A 21,092-nucleotide genomic window follows, 5' to 3' on the forward strand; every position below is an offset into this window, starting at 1 on the left:
GGGACGTCTACGTGTGACGTCATGATGTCGTCACCAATTTTGGCGCTCTGTGACGTCATGAAAGACAAGGTCACGTGGGCGTTTGGAAGGGGGCGAGATCTTGCGAGACTGGCAAGATCTCGCGATTTCTCGTAACGTCCGTCAAAGTCTTGAGCACGGGAGAGCTAGCATATCCACTTCAGGCTTTCGCCCTATTATCGACGTCGTAATGTTTATTAGCGTGAGTATTTAAATAGACGGACAACGACACAAATTCATTGGCATGACTTAAGACGAAGGATCTGTGCGAGCGACGAGAATCCTTAACATCTGCTGCGGGTCAGGGTCAGACGAGCGGAGCTAAAGGTTGGCTGCGATTCCGTGAGCAGGGCAGTCGGAACAGGTTGCTGTTGGAGCGGAACCACTTGTTTGCAACTGAAACAAAGGAATTGAGAGCATTGCTACAAAGTTGTGCATACGCGATAACATCTGAACTTGATTGGCTAAGTGTGCAAGTTCGTTACGTGAAAAACAGCGCGGAAGGTCAGACTCCGATGCAGGAATGAAGTAACAGATGCAAGCGCAGTGATCTGATTTATTGAAAGCATGCAATTGTATAAAAATGACAAGAGACAATTCCTCATTCATCGGCATTAATCATTTTACGTGCCTTCTCGCAAACAAAACAAAAACACATCAATATTTAAACAATGTCAGAAAAGATCGTAGATTGAGGACAATTAGCAATCAATCATATAAAACGGGTTATTATATATTGTTTAATTGTTTCTCATCTAGATTTCCCAAATTTTGCTACAGTCTTCCAATAAACAATTTCCAGCGTCCAACTCAGCTGTTAGTATTATTGAACAAATCGATGAATTGATAAACTAATGAATGATGCAGCATGATGCAGAGAAATTGAGATAAAATTCACGACGCGTACGCGCGGTTACATCATTTATGAAATAATGTTTCCATCATTTGTAACCTTTGCGAAACACTCATAAATTTAACGAAAGAGACGTCAACCCTTCAACGGAGAAGGAAGACGCAATCACAGTGATTACACGACCACAAATGATCGTGGTGGTAGCCAGAATTTATAATTACGTATCTGTCATGGTGAAGATTTATCGCGGCACAGGTAATATGACAAAGCAACTCGATGCACATGGAGAAATGAGAGTGTCACAGCTAATGATATTCGATCTCTACGGCCAGTAAAACATGTACTCGGGGATCCTCAAGTAATGATTAGAGTACGTTAGCGGTCGTAAACCCTTTCTTTGTGAACCTTTTGTGGGTTTTGTGAACGTGGCTGCTGCTTCTATTGCTCTTTCTGCTGCTGATGATGACTGTCTTACCGAATTGCCTAGAACGCCACTGGTCTCGCCACCCATATTGATAGTTTGCTAAAGCAATTCTAGTTTCAACTGTACCACCATTTTATGTCCTAAAATGCGCTACAATCCAAACAAGGCTTCACTCGCGTAGGCCTTTCACTGAACAAGGCGCGTGAATCCAACCAACCTTCACCTTGTTTTTTAAGCTTAGCCTCAGCCGATGGCTTATACCCAATACAGGGGATTGGCCAAGTAGTGAGTTCATTTTTCCGTTAGATTCTAAATGGCAACACTACTAGCCTACTAACGGTAAATAATATATTATCGTCGTATACAGCTTAAGAAGTACGTAGAGGCCCCGCCCAGACAACCGAAGCGCGGCAGCTGATCGCCTCCGCGACTAAAGCAATAGTCCCGATCACGCACTCGGCAGTGCTCTCGGAAGGCGGGGTCACCGCCGTGCGGTTCATGACGTCACTCTGGAGTGCGTGGCCATTGGTGCAGGCTTGTTTGCATCCGCCTTTGAGGAGGAAATGCCGCGGACTTCTAAAGTTGTATGCGACTATAGTGTGAAATGAAAATTTCCAGTCGTGAAATATTTAAAGGCAGCACAATTTAGCAAGGCATTCTTTCAGTCTCTGCAACAAGTTCCTCAATGGCGAAGCAGACATCCCTGTGGCTGTTGCCACCGGTGAAACTGATCTTCTTTTTCGTCAGCGCTGACCGTGCATCGGCCAGTACCGATCTCGTTACCAGCTTTCCACGTGACCTGCCCTACCACCCGGATGTGGAGAGGGTTAGGAGTCCAGACAGTGAACGGTTTTGGTATTCCGTTTCTGTGGCCTGCAGCGCCTCGCATTCAATCTCCGACCACACCATGAATAAAATGACAGCACTGACGGGACTCCATCGAAGTGTGTGGTGTGTGTGTGTGTGTGTGTGTGTGTGTGTGTGTGTGTGTGTGTGTGTGTGTGTGTGTGGTGTGTGTGTGTGTTAGAACTTAGACTCCTGTAATATACAGCCAGAGCCCTCTTTCATTGTTTCTGTTTGCCCGCCAGCTTTGAGACGATATGCCAGGCTATTCTGTTGTGCTGTGGTTGTGCAATTTAGCGCGCTCGGACCTTGAATTCGACACGATGCCGCTGCACTCGCAAAAAAGAAAGAAAGAATAAGAAAGAAAGAAAGAAAGAAAGAAAGAAAGAAAGGAATAAAGAAAGAAAGAAAGAAAGAAAGAAAGAAAGAAAGAAAGAAAGAAAGAAAGAAAGAAAGAAAGAAAGAAAGAAAGAAAGCTAATATGTTCTGCTGAAACGCGTCACCGAGCACGAGGTGCGAGCTGCAGCAGATTCCAAGGCTGCGAACGTGCTTCGCGCAAACTTATACGTCGTCGACAGTGCAGATAGAATTCGGCCGCCGGCGGGCGATTCGGTTGTTAAGCGGTCTGCGCAAACCTAGGACACCTGGGCACGTGAAAAGCAGGTGGTCATGTGCGTGGTGAACAGAAATATACCCTCTTCCAGGCCGTTCGTGTTATTGATATTGATGCACGCGCCCAGCATCGATGTCTGTGTTCGTTAAACCGTGTAGAATTGCGTCTAGACGTGCGAGATGCGAAGCGTGCGTGCGATTGCCCGTGCAGACGGACTTGGGTGTACGCCTCTGACAGCGTACACGTATTGTCTTTTTATTCTTATTTATATTCTAGTGAGTCAGTTTTCCATCATCTGCTTCCTACGGGCATCGTCGACGGATTTTGACAACGCTGCATAGTACAATAGCTGCATTGTGTATCGTGGAAGCTTAAAATTAAGTATTCAGGCTGTATACGTGCTAAAACCACGATACCACTGCGAGATACGCTTTAGCATGGGTCTCCGGCAAAACCCGGCAAGACGTCTTACCGCGACATTACTGAGTATGCAGCTTTGAAACAGTTTCATTATTTATAAAAAAGTAACTGACTTTAGTGTGTTGCTTCAGTGTCCCGTATAATTGTGTTCTGTGTTGCCAAGCCTCGATATATCCACAATGACGGTTAAAGACGGTGGTTAAGGATTCTTGAAATTTTTTTTTGATGTCTTCACTTGGAGGCACGCACTCTGCGATCATCGTACTCCGGAAACGTACCTTTTAATCATCCCGTATTTCGTTAAGCGAAGACAGAAATCTGAACAGGGTAGAAGCTCAGGACAAGATGGAGGCTTGAAGAGATAAAAAAAATCCTTGAACAGAGGGCGTGGCTACATTCTTAATCATGTCCTGGTTAAATGCTAGCTATATCCAGGAAACCAGACGAAAAATGTCCGGTTTCCTGGCTATATCTAGTACTTTAAGCGGGACCTGATTAATAGTGTAGAGGCCATGGCACATGTCGACAAGCGGGCTGTCTTGTTCAAGGCAGCAACAGTTGCTGCCTTGAAGAAGACAAGACCACTTGTCGAAGCGTTGGCTCCCCCGACACTCCCCGTTGGGGGACTTTTTTTTTATCTCTTCAAGGCAGGAATGACGTTAACAAAGCAACAAAGAAAAAAAGTCGTTCTTGTGTAGCGATTGGTGAATCCTGCGCTAAATGAAGCTCCACTACTGTGAAGCCTGAGGAAATGCGTAGTACATGCGCCCCAGCGATTCCCGTTCGTAGAGTTCCCACTGCTCTGTTTACCAAACCGTCGATGACGTCAATGTTTGAGGTAAGCACGTAGGGTTTCCCTGGCACGAGTAGAATCTTTTAGGGAGATTCGCAAACTCGGTGTGTGACATTGCGCGTTACTTTTTGCTTACGCCTTTTCGACTTCCTGCTTGTTACGGCAGTTGAAGTACGTGTCGTCTGCAGCGAGTTCCGTCAGATTGTTCCCCCCTTCAGATATATCGCCGGAGAAGAGCCGGTGGGAGGAGCAATCGCTTGCTTAGCGAGGCGGTGGCGCCCTCTCTCGCGAGGCTTCGAAGTGTAGCCGCATGTTTCCGAAACGTTCTTAGCGATTTCAAGTTAATTATTGCGATTACTTCTTGGTTATTTCTGTTAATTATATTACTTTAGACGTCGTTCGTTTATTTTGACCCGGTTTTGAGCATTACTAGCTTTGTTTTAGTCCTGTATTGACCACTTCATTTTGAGCGTGATCATACCACATGAGATCTATGGATGGACTACACACCGAGCCCCTAAAGTGCTGCGCACGTTAAAAACAGACCCTTTGCTATATCGAAAAGTGAGTTGCTATTACTTACTCCATTTTGAGCCATACAGGACGGGGCAGCCGCCATGCTTTGTCAGCTGCTCTCCCTCTCCGTCCGAATTGAGGTTCCACCAGAATGCTGCGTTTCCCTGATGGAAAAGCGAACACGGAAACGCTAACGCATAAAACAACATCCGATAATGGCGAGGCGCACTTGCTAAACAACAAATTCGAATATTGATTAGCTAATTTTAGTACAAGATTTTCAGCGATTTATCGAGGTATCTTCTTGTTATTGAGCTAATGTTGTTGCAGTTCTGAGGCCTCCTTCTGAACAACCCATCGCCTTTCATTCCGCGTGTATAGCGAGTTGTGGAAATTAAGAAAAAAATCTTGACCTGAATGAGTGACGTCAGTTCTTTTGAGAATGCTCTTCAGCGTGACTTGGAAAGAGTTCAAGTCATTAGAAATAACCGCAGACATAATTAAAGCATGGTACGACGCGACTGGGCACGATAAAACCGAATTCATGCAAAATGAATTTGATTTATTCCCCATTAAAGCTGCCAGTTCGAAGCATGAAAAACATGCTAGATACGCTGTGTTCATATATTCTTTCTATATGTTCCGTATAGAATGTTCTTTCTAGACGTTGTAGATTATTTTGCTAGCGGGAATAAAATCATTAAATGCGTTGTAATCTTCGAGGAGAACAGATATATTGTGAAATGCCGGCGGATATATCCCTGGCATCTGCGCAGTCTCTTTAATAATTAGATATCGAGCTTCATAAGACTTATTCTTAATATTGGTAGGGGTGAGTGAATAACAATGTTTTCACACTGCGTACGTTTGTGGAATGCTGCGTTTATCGCCGTTATTGGTGTTTTATGCTTGTGCTGAGCACGCATTGTGACCACAGTCTATTTATTGACGGAACATGGTCATCTCCTTGAATGAAAGTCAGTCCACCAAACTTTAACTCTTATATGACTGCGTATGCACATCGCACCGAAACGATATGTTTTTTTGGTAAACGTGAGACAGCAGCAATCAGCAATGCCACGACGGTTAACAACAACAACAACAAAAAATACTAGCGTTACGATATCGGGCGTAAAACAGTAACCGACGTAATAAATGAAAGGGCACTACGTACAAAAAATGAGAACTTATTTGAATGCTTGATGTCCACGACATGCAAATATGAGCCCACTCAAGCCTTGGTGACCTCGCGTTTTTGAACTACTCTCGTTTTAACAAAAAAGCTCAGTGTCCCTTATGCACTGACCACTTAAGACGACTCGAAGGCGAAAGCCATCTTTTTCTTCTCAGTCGCTGTATTGATGCTGCCCCGCCACCCTCCGAAAGCTTTGCGCACCTAGCGTGGTTTTGCATTGCCTCCAGGATCGGAGGCACCTCACCTGGTTCTGTACTGCGTCCGTGATCTGCCCACTTTTGACCAAGCTACTATTGTCATGCGATGACGACATCATGTGACGTCACGCCAAATATTGTGATGTCATGATGACGTCATAAATTTTGGCGATATGTGACGTCATGATGACGTCATCACGTGGTGATTTTTTGCATCACTCGTCCCCGACGCCGCGGGACGCCGACTGTCAAATTTTACGTTTGATGAGGCATTTAAGGCTCTCGCCTTAAGAAAGTCGTAAACTAGTGCAGCTTAAATCGGTTATTTTCGGAAATTTCATGCTAGAAGTCATATTTCATGGTTATGTTTCGTGGTAGCAGTTATATCGCCACGAACTGCAGATGAAGGCCGAAATGTCAGGTTGCTTGAATTCTACTTCTTTCATCAACAAAATCTAACCATATAGACCTTCGTCACACCTTTGGGAATGTGTAATAGTCGCCATTGATCTTCGTATCTCCACTAAACCGAATAAACTCTGTTCCTAGTATTAGTATACCTCGCCGCGCGTTGGGCAACACCTCCGGAAGCAGGGCCTGATATTTTTTTCTACAAGCTGTGCGACATTGAAGTACGACTATCCCTTATTGCGATGTTTAGAGTGTTCTGCGCCTGCATTCCCGAAACATTCTTACTGTAAAACTGTCCGTAAAAGTAAATGTGATGTAGTTAGGACATGTTACTCGCCAAGTGCAGGCCATCGATGGCAAACAGCTCCTACGCGAACCAAAAATGAACTCGAAGTTCTTAAGAACGATTCCGGTCCATACTACTCCATGGCATGTTTCGCGGCGGCTTGTAAAACGACAAATGTTTGAATACAGACTCACCTTTTTGGGTGTTAATCTCACTCCTAAATGTGGGAACACCGTCGCTCCTCCTTCCTCGACGTCACTTAGCTGCAACAAGAGAAGCATGGCGAAATATGACTAACGCGAGAACTAACACGTGAACAGTCGCACCTCGAACCGGACATTTGAAAGGGTGTGAGAACATCCCAAAAGGACTATTAAATCAGTTCCGATATGCTTTGTGGAGTGATAGCAGGAAATAGATTCTAAACGCTGGTCAACTTTTTCACTGTCCAGCACTAGGGAAGTACAGTCACGAGCAGTATGAAAGGGAACACTCAAATTACCTTCAAGAGGTCATAGCCGCCAAAAGCAGTTGTCAAGCGCTAAAATGTTCGAAACGGTAACCTTTCAAGCGTAAAATTACCCTTTCCACGTCACTATCACACATTCATATGCGTGCATGACCAGTAATTGTTGCTGAAACACGAACTCGGTGTTCCCTTTCATGTTGCTCACGACTGTACATTTGACACGTTGATGATAAATAATGCACACCGGCAAACAGGGCCGCCAGGAATCTTTGGTAAAAGTGAATGACATCATTGCTATGGTTGGCAGAAGAAAAATGCCTGAGAGTAGGACATGTGCTCCTATGCGGATAAAAACAGTATGTGAAGGTGCATGAATTTCGGCGCTTGTTGCTTGCCATGCTTGATGGTCGATTGCACGTGATTTTTTTTCCGGCTTGTGACAAGGCAACAGATGTGAGTTCACATCAGCGTGAAATTTTTACTAGCCTGGAGAAGAATCATTTTGCACTAGAGCTTCATTAGTCGGTGTTCATTATGTGTTCGTTATGAGCAGACTCACTCTTTCCAGTGAGTATGCATTAATGATAAAAGAATTTGGCGTGCCATAATGAGGCGAAAAGAGCGCACACTTGACGAGGACGGACAGAGGGAACACAGGGCAGAGGTGCTGACTGACAGCTAGAGTTTTATTGGTCATACGCCGCGGTAAGTATACAGCACGTATATCGACAACAACAAAATGGCACAGCAAACTAAGCAAAGCCTGAGAGATACACACTCAAAGCAGTTTAACCACAGAGAACCATGATTATCTAGCCCCCGATAGGAAGACTAACTCTTTACCTAAAAGGGCTATGGAAGGGGTACTGACGCGAGGGGTACTCGAGCCTCGGGCTGACAAACCACTTCCCTTCGATTCAGCCCACTCGAAGTTGGTTATACATTCGTGCTTCACCAATGCCGTCAAGAAATCGTGCGAGCACAAGCTAGAAGATAGCTTTTTGAACCAGAAGTGCCGTCTACTACAGGCTGGGTACCCGATAACTCCCTTATCTTCAGTGGCGGAGACAATGTTAAGGACGAAAAAGACACGCATAAGATACAAATATATAAGAAGTATACCGCCATTCCCTACGTGCATGGAATCTCGCAACACCGGAGAAAGATAGGCAGCAGAAATGGGATACACGTTCTTTTAGGGGCGAAGCTCCTTAAGGCGGCACCCGTTCGTCCCTCGTAGTCGTAGTCGTAGCGTCGTAGTAGTCGTAGTGCGTAACCAGTCTTACGCTTTGACCTCCAAGGTGGTGCCGGTGGGAGATTTTTCCTGTGCGTTGTTGAACAATAAAAAATTCGCAGCGTGCGCGTTAACTAAAAGCCGAATTCTTCTGTCTCTCATTCCCCATAAGCAGCCATTGGCATGTTCCAGTAGGAAACGTTAGTAGAAGTAGAAGTGTAAGTGTTAGCTAAAAGCCGACTTCTGTCTCTCATTCCCATTAGCAGCCATTGTTTACCTCCAAGGTAGTGCCTGGTGAGATTTCTCCTGTGCGTGATTAAACAATAAAAATTTTGTTCAAAACGCCGTTGATTGATGAAATAAACCAACGAATGACGCCAGATGTTTTGTAAAAGCAAAACGAAAGAACGCCAGATGTTTCTAAAGCAAAACGAAAAGACGCCAGCTGCTTAACGAAAGACGCCAGATGTTTTCTAAAGCAATGGTTTTCTAAACAATGAAAATTCACAGCGTACATGTAAAATTAAAGTGAGCTGCAAGTCGTCATAACTCATAGAACCTTTAGTATAAACGCGCCCGATCTCACGTCGGTGATGATGTACTGGGCAGAATTCACGGAAGATTCACGGTTTACCGATGAACCTCCGCAGCTTCGCCCACTCATCATCATTCACTCCGTGGATATGCTGTGATTTTTTTTTTTGCCTACGACGACGATGGATGTGGAGGCTCTTCTACCAGGGCGCAAGGCGGCGTCCGTGTAAGCGACTAGTGTATGTTTGCCGTACTGTTCGGTTATTATTTTAGCCCTTACAGCCCTTCTTCCTTCATTGTGGATGGAGTGCATGTTTCTTGGTAGCGGTTGAACCAGAATCTGGCTCCTTACGTTCTTGGGTAGCAAAGCCGTCGTTTGTGGTGAGTGCTGAAGAGGCGCGTTAATGCCCAGTCTGTCGAGAATGGTTCGCCCCGTTGCCGTGGTAGTAAGTCGTACCTGTTGGTGGGTCAGGTGACTGCCAACAAGCGTGCCGCAATTTCTGTAACGGCAGAATCCACCAACCTTCGTGGAAAATAATCCATAGGGCCCCTCCTAGGAGACGAATTAAGATCGTGTGGGCACCAGAGCATCAAGGCGTCCCAGGTAACGAGATAACGCATCTCACGGCTCGAGGATTCACTAACCGAGCCCCTGGCAGTGCGGAAGTACTCTGGCAGTCTAACCCTCTAGTCTCATAGATCACTACAGGATGAAAAGCAGAATATTCCCAACCCCGGGCAGAAAGCTTACCGGCGGTCAAGACCGCGTCCTAAGCGCACTGCAAACCAACAGCGTTCCCCACTCATCTAGAAATTTCCACTTTACCCCCTTCACGTCCTCCCCACAGTGCCAATTTTGTGGAGCACAGGGCACGCTATACCATGTGGTAGGGCGGTGTACACAGTCACCTATAAGTGCATCTAATCCATACCACACGCCTGAGCTTTGGGAACGAGCCTTAGCCAACCACACCCTCGAAGACCAGCGCCAGCTGGTAGCGTGGGCTGTCGATGCGGCGAAAGCCTATGGTTTCCTGGAATGGGGGAGACCACCCCAAAGACAATGCCTAATTTAAAACAAAATAAGATGTTTATTCTTTCTCTCCCTTGAGCGGGAGATAGAGCAAAATTTTGGAATTGAGCGGTGAATCTTTCCCACCGAATGATTAAAATAAGAGGAATGGCATTTTCCTTGACCCTCTGTACAGTACAACTTTAGCTATAAATGAAACCTATCCTTCATTTTGAGCAGCCAATACAAACTTTCGTTTGTTTCTCCCTGCTGGTTTTCAGGTGGCTGCACTTTTATCTGTTATAAAGATTATCCGGCAGTAAGGTGTCTGAGCAGACCAGAGTGCCTCAAGCACATGCGGTTCTGGTCAAGTTGGCCATTCATTGTGGACATGTATCGATGATAGAAGATGGTAGGCGTGCAACACGGACACAAGAGAGATGTTAGGACTACACAAACGCTGATTCATATCGAAAAATAGCTCTCCGATGCTCGACTGGCTGTCGCACCGCGTTCCCCGCTCGCCCTGTGAGGAATAACTGCCAGGCTAGAGGGAAGACATGACGCGCGTAGCGTTGCTCTTCGCGTTTCACGACGCTTTGTAGGAGTGCATACCGAGTATGAGTGTTTATTATGTGCCTGTTGATGCCATATTTGCGCGGGATTCACAATATGTGGTGTCCACGTATATGTTAAGAACTTAAGCTACCGCAAGGGTTAAATCATGATCATGGGCGTTAGTTGTCGGTACGGAGATGTGCCACTGGGCGTCAACGTGAGTGCATCCACATCAGGCGGTGCTACATCTGCCAAACAATAGACATTATACAAGCTCTGATATACCAATGCACTAAAGCAATCAGCTACTTCTGTGACGACACGTTTCACTTTCGTGTTATACCGATTCCTATGACAGAGGGATCAACCATCTTTTTTCAGCTCCTGATCGCTTGTCGATTCTACCCGCCACGGTGGTCTAGTGGTTATGACACTTGACTGCTGACCCGCAGGTCGCGGGATCGGATCCAGGCCGCGGCGGCCGCATTTTCGATGGAGGCCAAAATGCTATAGGCCCGTGTGCTTAGATTTATGTGCACGTTAAGGAACCCCAAGTGCTAGAAATTTCCGGAGCCCTCCACTACGGCGTCTCTCATAATCATATCGTGGTTTTTGGACGTTAAACCCCAGATATTATTAGATGCGAAGTATCTTATGGCGGAGCTCAATCCGGTGGTGGTGGTGGTGGTGGTGTGCGGCGTGACCACCCTTACTGCGCATGCGCATGCCCTCCTCCCCATTTCCCCCTCTCCACTTTCCCCCTCCCCTCCCCTTTCCACTCTTCCCCTGAAACGCGTGCTAGACAGGCCGAAATTCTCTCCTGCGCAACGCCGCGATGAGCACGAGCGTATGCGCGTTCCCTCCCCATCTCTCTCCTCTCCTACGCTGCCCCCCTCTCGCACGCCTATCGACCGCGTTCCCCGTTCGCCCTGTGAGAATTAACGGCCAGGCTAGAGGGAAGACAAGACGCGCGTAGCGTTCCTCTTCGCGTTCCACGACGCGAGGTAGGTAGCATGCACAACGAACGCCAACGGAACGCGATCGTGCAAGTGCTTCGGCTTCACATCGCCTCATGGTCCCCTTTAGCGGGAAATGGTGTAATTATTATTATTATTATTATTATTATTATTATTATTATTATTATTATTATTATTATTATTACTTGTCAAGTTTGTGCAAACGGTAAATCAGATGGGCCGTACGAATGTCGGCTGCACCACAAATTATCGCGATCAGTTCGTGCCATGTGCTGAGGACATTGTTTATTCTATTCCCTTGCCTTGCGGCCGCACATAAGTCGGCGAAACCGGCACATGCTTTAATAAGATATTGTTGGAGCATGACTACAATATGACAGTGCGAACTTCAGGACATCTTAGCGTGTGCTCTATGACTATTGCATGCTTCCTGTCACGCAGAGAACTTTATCACTTGACTGTGTCTTAGGCCCTTTAGCCTGCCTCACGCAACAGAGGCGTGCGATGAAATTTCTGTTTACATATTTACGTAGTATCGGTCAGCTAGACAAACTATAGTTGCACGTTGCATGCACACAATGAAAGAATCTAGCAGCGCACGTCTCCGCCCAAGAGCCGGAAAGCTCATTGTGAATTTTATTTATCTTTTTATCCTATTCTAAGATTTTTTATTTTTTTTGCTCCTCCCTCTTCCTGCCTTTCCATCCCCACTTCCCTTCTCCACGCAGAGTATATCAACTCAGCGATTTGCATACGCGGGCTAAATTCTCTGCCTTTCAATAAATAGTTCTCTTTCTCTCTCTATGACTCGTACTTTCGGTGATCCTATACTTGCACGCGGCGCAGAAGGTTCAAATGTATTTGCGACGAAACGCATGAAACCACGTAAATATTAGGTTACGTTTTAATTATTGCATCACATGCACATGCGAAGCTTGACGGTATGCTGAATGCACCAAGCAACATTGACCATAACACAAACAAGTGACGTCAGTCCAACTGTAACTCTATTTCCCGGTATTTGTTACAAAGCTTTTTCATGTTTGCGGGAACAAGTGTACGTCTGTGCCTGTTTAAGTTCAGGTACGTGTGCATGTGCGTGCGTGGTATCGGATTAAATTTAGCCTTGGCGTGGAATCTCCGTTGTAGCGCAATATTACGCGATCGGGTATGCAGTGATACAGCATACTTTCGTGAAACTAATCGGCCGCGATACGGATTGAAGTTTCCGTTGTCGCTCTGGCGTTTCAACTAGCACGGATAGTCAACTTACGTAAAACATCAGCGTAGCTATTCGATCCCCTGCCGAGCGCTCGAAGTCGTCCAACTGCAACAGAAACGAAACGTCAGTCGAAACAACAGGACAACCTGAAAGCGAGACAGCAAAAGATGTGAAGCCGGACTTACTGGTCACTGGGAGTAAACTAAAGAAAACATATCTGTAATTGTTGGGATCAAAATTTGGACGTTCAAAATTTGGGGATTCATTCCAGCTTTATACTAGATGTTTTGGATAAACTGGAGCCCAAAATATGGCTTCTAAAGTATGCGTCTCGGAGACACGAGGCATTCCCGTAGACAAATTTAGTACGAAGTTACACCGGCCCGCTCTCTACACTTGCGTGCGCGCTCTAAAAGATAACTGCCAAGATTAGCTGCAATTGCCACTTAGTTGTACATTGTCTGGACGTCCAATAGCGTAAAGGGACAGATTACACGGGAACACACTACAACACAAGCACAACACGTCAACGCACAACAACATGCAGATTACATGTAAACACAGCACAAAGCGCTCTGTGTTGCTGTGCGTTAACGTATAATCCGCCCCTGTACGTTACAGCGCGATTCGAGCCCATAATTTTCATGCCCCAAGAGAAAGAAGTTCGATCGCTTCGCCTTGACAAGTGGTTACGGTGTTCGACTCCTGACCCGAAGGTCGCGGGATCGAATCCCGGCCGCGGCGGCCGCATTTCGATGGAGGCGAAATGCTAGGGACCCATGCACTTAGATTTAGACCCGTGCACTTAGAATTTCCGGAGCCTTCCGCTTCGGCGTCCCTTACAATTATATCATGGTTTGGGACGTAAAACACGAACAATTATTATTTATTCGCCTTGACAAGCAGGAGTGACCTTTAACGTAGCCAGCTGCCACATCCGTACGCATTTTCACGTTGTTGTTCAGTTAGCAAAGGATGTATTTATTTCTGTACTTGCCAGTAAATTGCTGTCTTGCTACCGAACATGCGTCAGCATTTCATTCGCGCTTGTAAACCACAGTTGCAGCGCTGACGACACCCAAGGCTCGATAGGCCGCTGCAGTCTTTGACTTTGGGAACCCCTTTTTCGAACCCATTAATGCTATGTAAACGTCAATAAACCCAAACTGAAACTGAACCTGAAAATTCAAAACATGATGCAAGCCCAGCGGGCGATAGAGATAACGCACGTTCGGTGCCCGGCTGCACAGTCCCTATCCTGTCTGTTCCAGAGCCGTCAAGCCCTACTACGCGGCGAGACAGGCCTCAGACTACCGCTGAATAAGCGCGGTCATTCAGTGCCACCCAGTCACCCCAGCCTAGTTTGAACAATCTTATTGTTTGCAAAGAGCCGCAGACTTTTTAATGGTCTCTCACCTTTCGATTTGGGTCGGCGTAAATATCGGCGAGGAAGTCGTGATGCGCGATGTACTGGCCTCCTACGCCATAATTAGCAAGCTGTGAGGTAGCCACGAGGGATGGAAAAGAAAAACAGATGAGAAAAAAACACTCCCGACATATTTTGCAGATTAAGAACAGGCACCTCGGGATCGAAAATGATTTTTATATATTTGGAATGATAGAAAGAGAACCTCGGCCCATGAATGCAGGGCTTGCTGATGCTTGTGTCATGAATATTTCGAATCCTTCTCTTAGACATGCTGCTATATGTGCTAGTGACCTCCTGCATGCAACATAAACATGGCGTACACTAGTGCGAATAAGTGGACACACATAGGTTATGTATGTGTACTGCATCAGTGTACAACATGCGCTCTTACGACATAACACTGTCAAGAACTACACACATAATACAACAAAAACAGCGCTACCACTTAACCCTTTCAGGCACAATCTGTGAAGAACTGTAAGTGCGTCAAACTTACACTGCAATATTGCAAGGCCCTCGATATTCCATTAAAACAAAAATGTTGTCATAAAACGTTGATTTATGCGTTTTGTACCAATTAATCTTAATGAAATTGTAAATAAATCTCTTTATTCTGAAGTCACTCATGTTCTGTTTTTGTATAAAGAGGTATGAGATGTTAGGCTAGAAATATTGCGCGGATTCGTTTTCGGTTATGTTCATTTCGGGCAAAAAAAAATTACACTTTTGACGTTGCTCGTGGAAAGGGGCCCGTCGAACGGCTCGGTCGAACATGGTATGGTCCTTCAGAAAAGTGATCATATGCAAAAGTACAATGGGAAATGAAGTTAAAGGAAAACACATTACACATGAGGTCCATTTCGTCCAAACTTCATTTTATTTTGCTCTTTCTTGGCGACTTGTCGATGCAAGTAACAAAAACAAGTGCTGTGCACAGTTGTGTACAAAACGTCTCAAAGGGTTAACATTCCATGCTCTGAAAGATATATGTGGCTTCGTAAGTAGCAGCAGTTGATGCAGTTCTCCACAACAGTCTATTTCAAAGCGGCTGCTCCTCTGGGCACTATGTATTACGTTGAAGTGTTGCTTACAAGGGGCCAGTTAAGCGTATTCATATTTAATGCAGAATGATGCTTGGGGAGGTTAACATGAGAACTTACAAGGTCCTTTGGAATGAAGTAGTCAAGGCATTGGCGTATAATTATGGATTTTGCTGCTTCTCTACGTTCTTATTTGACTTATTGTACAGCTTCACTAAACTGTCCAACACAATTTTTTTCGGAATGCTTGCATCGGAGCAGAAATTGAAAAATATGGTGTCCTAAATGCTAGTCTTAAAAATCACGGGCCTCATCTGGGTGTCCGGAGCACCAAGAATGTTTTTATATGGTAGCGATACTTCATCTTCATCGCATATTTCTGGAGGTCCAGCAACCGGTGCTATAGAGCTAATTGCAACAATGAACCAGCAACTTCAAAGTGAAATCGTGAAAGGTATTGATAGGTGCTCACCTGGTAAAACTCCGCTTCTCCTTTAAGGTATTGTGTGCCTAGACCCAGCAAGGACTCGAGGAATCGATTTAACCTCGTTGCCACCGGTGCATCATGGTCGCCGAGCCATGCACTGCACAGCAGTTGGATATGTCGGTACTCTCGTAATACTGAGACTCTCTAGCATTTCGGCAAACAAAGCAAGACGTGTTATTGCGAACACCGTCAAATTTCGCAGTGCTTTAAACTTGCACCACGCTACAATTTTCCAGCTAGTGAGCCAGCGAGTCATGCCGAGGCTGCTTGGTTGACAGCCTTGGCGTTACTGTGAACCAAGAGTAAATGGTAATGCGGTTAATTTTTCTTTTGTTATTTTCCTCCTTTCTTCCTTCCTTGAAAATATGGCGGAATTTGCTCATCTTCAGAACAGCACCCCAGCAAGTACAAATACGAAAGGACGTCGCAGCGTTATCCGATGGTGGTGCTGGTGGCGATGATGTTGCCACAGGGCGGGATTAGCCTGGCACACCTGAACGACTCTTCCCATGTAGTATGTCTTACCATACATCACTCAAAGTTATCTCTCGCAGAAAACGTAAAAGTACAGTAGCCACTTCCTTGCGAATCATCCGCACACCTGCTGTTAAGACGCAATATCTTCACAGCATCCGTGGGGAAACCCTCTTTTCTTCAGATTTTCCATTAGTCTCTATCTTTCGGAGCAAAAGCGCTTACAGGACCAGATATAGTAATGTATATCCCCAACTGCATTGCACTCAGTGCGCAACGAAGAATGAGCGCCCCTTACTCTAAACAACAACGCAGGAGTGTGTGCCGATCGTTTTCTTATTCCATAAAGCAGGGTTGACCGGCGCGACTAAAATCCTCTTGTGACACAGGATTGATAGGGCGAATTCCATAAAGAGCGAAAATGGCATCGACTTGTCTCTTTTAGTAGTTGCTGATTCACGGGAGCCCTAACTGTCGGTTGTCTTGAAAGTGTTTCCTTGGCTAGGCCATCTGTTCTTTCGTTACCGCTGACACCAACATGTGAAGGTATGCATTGGAGTGTTATCTTGATGCCTTTTTGGTAGCGTCTTTCAGTGATACTAGCGACACGAAATAATCAGTACTGAGTAGAAAGTTCGTCATTCGATCTCTGTACTCAGTAATGATTCTTCCGAGTGTAGTCCAGCGCTTTAAGTAAGGGAGGGCGCATTTTTCGCCTCATTCTGCCATAACGGAACCACTGGTCTGATGTTAGGTGATAGTTGTCAGTCTGGTGGCATGCATTGTGATCAAGTCCTCACTTCGGTGCCCGTAATGGTGACACCAGTTGGAAAGATGCCGCCTCACCAAGTGTGCAACGCATTTACAGTGCCTATACAATATATATCAAACCCTTTGAAGCCGCAGTAGGGAAATCTCCTACAATAACTCAGAAAGGCAAATTTGCGGACGATAACTTTAAGACTGATTTTTTCCCGTCACTGTAAAAAATGATCTTACGCTTTGACGAGAAATCTCCGTGTAAGATCCGAGATTCACAACACATACACTAAAGAATGCAGCGTGAAATCATAATGGAAATGTCCTATCAGTGCGCTGGAATATTTGTGAGACCAACGGCCAATGGATTGAAAATGTATACGTCGGCCAATGAATGGTCATAAAGGTAAACGGCTCAGGCAAATTGAACATATCTCCTCATGTTAACACGTCATTTGCAGACACGCATTGAGCATGCCATAAGACTATTTATATGCAACGTCCTGGCGCAGGCGCAAGCGCGGAATGGGCTTTGTCTTGCAGTCCTCGAATTGAGTGTGACGCTGTTGTATGCCATAAGAGCCATCAAAGTTCTGTAGACCTTCTCCCCTGTGCAGAGCAGCAGGGCTGTGTGTGTGTGTGTGTGTGTGTGTGTGTGTGTGTGTGTGTGTGTGTGTGTGTTTGCGTGGGCGAGAAAGAGAGAGAGAGCGACAGAAGCGTCTCGATCTTTGTTTGTGATTCTTTTTGTCCTAGCCCCAGAGAGAGCTAAACGAATGACGGGGATGCGTTGACACAGGCAGTTATTACTATCACTACAGCAGGTGACGCCGTCTTACGTTGAGCTGGTCCGGATCAGGGATGTCTCCATTCCGTGCTCTCCGTAATGGGTAGACCGGAAGAGCTGGAAAAGTAGATACGATGATCACTGATCCCGAAACGTATTTGTAACACGGTGGCTTTTCTAAACGGACACGATATATAAACAAATATGACGATGTTGCCACGAGAGTCGCTAGGCAACGCGCGGTGACGTCATCGTGACGCGCAGTTTTTTTTTTGTTCGTGTTGGACAGATTACGCCCGACTTCAGCTCCACTGTTAAAATATTTCTCAAATTTCTGTATGGCTTGCTTTAGTGTAGGTCGAATGAGACATTTGTTGCTAAGTGAACGAATGCCATTTGCCTTGAGTGCTTACAATTTAAGCGCTAGTACAGACAGAGTCGTATCTCACCCGAGGTTTGGCGTACGCGAGCAGATCGTTTATGTCACGGTCCCCGATGATGTCGTGGAAGGTGATGATGTACGGCTTCAGGTTGGCCTCCTCGATCTTCACGGGCTGAAGCCGCAAAAAGCCGTCTCTGCCGTAGTAGTAGCGGCATCGAAGCTGGCTGTCCATCTTTGGCGTCTGCCGGTGGCCACGAAAACACATAACAAATTAAATAATTAATTAGTTGACATGTATAATATCGGCAACATGGGCCGCTTCCTTTTCTGCGATAGAATCTCATGACAGCAGGGACAAAGGAGGTGATATGCAACATGATATTTAAAAAGAATTAAGAGTTCATTGCGCTCCACTGGGCAACAATATCTTGAAATGTGTACAAGCTTTATGGTTCTGGCTAAAAAAAAAAACTTATCACAATTCGGTTTCAGTTTTCGCCAATACTAAAATTTACCGTTTTCTGCCCGTGAAATGACCAAAAATGCAGTATAAAAAGAACACATTACTAGTTTGAAGTGTTGTGTTGTTGCTCTTTAGTTTTTGTCCCTCTAAATAACTACCCAACTCATGTTTGTTCATAATCATCATCAGGATGATGTCTCAGATCCACTGTGAAACGGAGTGCGTCATGCGAGCATTGGCGTATGGGCTGCAATACGGAGCACAGCAGAGGATCTTGAGATGCTAACGACCGCTCAGTGATCGATGGTAGAGTGTACGACAGCCTTGAAGAAGGCTAGAGCACTGTGGAGACGTTGGCTTCAGCGACACCCCGTGCTCAAGAATTTTTCATCTCTTCATACTTCCGTCTTCCATTGAACATCTACCTTATTGAGACAGAGCCAGGCGTCGAGTTAAAGTGGGTGAGCAATGTGGGCAAAGTAACGTAAGAAAAAATGACGCAATTAATCTTCTAAGCTGGTGGCAGTCTCTGATAGCTTCACCTCATTTAACTTCGATAAATGGGGCATTAGTACAATGTCGTAATCCGTAACACAGAATACCGATAGATGACCTAATTGTGGGGCGCAGGAGAGGAAACGTAGTCGAAGACAGCAGCGTATTATATGGTTCGATAAGATTGCAAAATTTGCGGGCATAGAAGGCGGTAGGCATATGCAAGACGGAAGTCCCAAGATGCAAGACCTTCGTAAATTAGTTCCATAAAGCAGATATTCAGCTGCGAATAACTTCTGTACAAGCACTACGCAAACATTGCAATAAAAGTTGTACACATGATAAATAAATGTACGATGTTACCTCTTTGTTTCGTTTTTTTTCATTTCTCTGACTACTTCATGTAAAATTGCATTAATCTTGATTTTTTTTTTTAATATTCTGATTTTGTGTGCGTCGCTGCCTGCATTGTAGAGGTGGCTGCGGGCCTCTGCCGAATTGCTTGTTTCTCAAGCGACTTTTACCCGCAGTCTTCTCAATCACCGATGGAAATAAACTTATTATTATTATTATTATTATTATTATTATTATTATTATTATTATTATTATTATTATTATTATTATTATTATTATTATTATTATTATTATTATTATTATCACTCTACCGCTCGCAGAATACAAAGTCTCTATAATTGTTTTTTTATCCGAGCTTTGCAGTGTCGTGACATAGTATGGCACAAAGTAGAAGTCTTCCCTTCTCCGTCCTTCTGCATAGTTGTATATATGCAATCTAATTTTTCATTCCCCTTCAATAGTTATCATGTTGTTTTATTTTCCTCCTCCCCTTTTGTGTTCATTTCTCTTTGTCTACGCGTTTTTGCTCTTGTTATTTTTGAGGAATGTCTGTTTTGTATTGTTTATATTTATTGTTTTATTTTTGCATGCGCCTGCACAAAGACCTTCCAGTTGTTCCTGGGCACGTTAAATAAATGATTGATTGATTGATTGATTGATTGATTATTAGTAGGAAGCAACTCAATATCGCTAAGAGTTGTCGTTATCTTGCGCAAAATGATTATGCCGATGATGGCAGTTGTGGTGAATATGACTGGACAAAGTTTTTAAACAAAAGATCTTTCCAGCAATGGCTATCGTGCCTCGGCCAAAGCAGTCACTGTCGTACTCTTTTGCCAATGCAGAAGGTTAATTATAATTAGCTTATATATCGGGCAAGACTTGCTTACCCTTAGCTGTTCTCCGCGGCAGAGGCGCTTGTAGTTCTGTGTCTCCTGGGCGAAGGTGAGCTGCTCCTCGAACAACTTGGTTTGGAACTGGAGCGGTTGCTTATTCCGTTCGCGCACGGGCACACCGTACGTCTGCCAGTGTTGTCCTGTAGAAGAACACGGAACAAGAATAGGAAAGGCGAGGTTCACCGATTAATTCCAAAATGCACGCGCACGTGAAATTACCATACGTTTTGGTTATTCAGTAAGTTAAAACACTATGGCATGATATGTTCAACTCTTCGATCAGTTTTGCTTTTAATAAAATGTCAAGGACCTCGGTACTATGAAAACAAAGTACCTGCAAACCCTGAAGTGCCCTAAGTAATATACTGTAATAGCTTTCCGCGAATTAAAGCTTTGTGTTTCATATTGGAATCTGTATGTGTATCTATATGTCTCGTGCCGTCATGACATGGACGGTGGTTGCGAGGTGCGATTCATTGTCACATTGAAGACAAACACCGTTAACGTTACTTCAGTACTGTGGGCTGTTTGCTTCCAAATCAGGTTCTCGTTATGAATGTCGTTAGAAGACTGCAGTGTACCCGTTGCGCTCGGATTTATATTAACGTAAAAGAATAATCGTTGATCAATATCAGCGGCCTTTAGTATACAAGCCGTGTAATCCAGATGCGCACCACGTGAGCGTGTTAGCACAATTGAGACCAGGATAGCGACATTCATGAAATTATAATAAGGAAAGGGGCACCATAAGGATGATAAGCTTGTGTCACAGAGGAGAAAACAATGGCACTGGACGTTATATCAGCGGCAAACAAATAAGGCAAAGAAGATGCGTGGCAGTAAGGCCCAAACGAATTGCTCACCGGCTTTTCCCATGGAGTCCAGTACGTCGTCGTGCTGTGTCATAAAGAGATAAAAAAGGTGCAAGAATGAAAAGAGTGAGTGATGGAACAA

General features: G+C 45.0%; 1 protein-coding gene across 3 annotated transcripts in view; it reads right to left on the reverse strand.

Annotated features, from left to right (window-relative positions):
- Nucleotides 1-202: 202 nt before the first annotated feature.
- LOC119371900 (prolyl 4-hydroxylase subunit alpha-1-like) overlaps nucleotides 203-21,092 on the reverse strand; it is a 59,556-nt gene continuing 38,666 nt past the window's right edge. For all 3 annotated transcript variants that reach the window (XM_037642356.2, XM_049420256.1, XM_037642355.2), the window contains exons 6-15: nucleotides 21,002-21,035; nucleotides 20,133-20,278; nucleotides 17,998-18,171; nucleotides 17,601-17,665; nucleotides 15,517-15,628; nucleotides 13,992-14,072; nucleotides 12,627-12,680; nucleotides 6,764-6,832; nucleotides 4,548-4,644; nucleotides 203-414 (exon numbers count right to left, since the gene is read on the reverse strand). In XM_037642356.2, coding sequence (XP_037498284.1) covers nucleotides 326-414; nucleotides 4,548-4,644; nucleotides 6,764-6,832; nucleotides 12,627-12,680; nucleotides 13,992-14,072; nucleotides 15,517-15,628; nucleotides 17,601-17,665; nucleotides 17,998-18,171; nucleotides 20,133-20,278; nucleotides 21,002-21,035 — 921 coding nt within the window. In that variant the 3' untranslated portion in view covers nucleotides 203-325. The remainder of the gene's footprint in view (nucleotides 415-4,547; nucleotides 4,645-6,763; nucleotides 6,833-12,626; nucleotides 12,681-13,991; nucleotides 14,073-15,516; nucleotides 15,629-17,600; nucleotides 17,666-17,997; nucleotides 18,172-20,132; nucleotides 20,279-21,001; nucleotides 21,036-21,092) is intronic.

This window comes from Rhipicephalus sanguineus, chromosome 10 (assembly GCF_013339695.2).
Source record: "Rhipicephalus sanguineus isolate Rsan-2018 chromosome 10, BIME_Rsan_1.4, whole genome shotgun sequence".
Taxonomy (NCBI): Eukaryota; Metazoa; Arthropoda; class Arachnida; order Ixodida; family Ixodidae; genus Rhipicephalus; species Rhipicephalus sanguineus.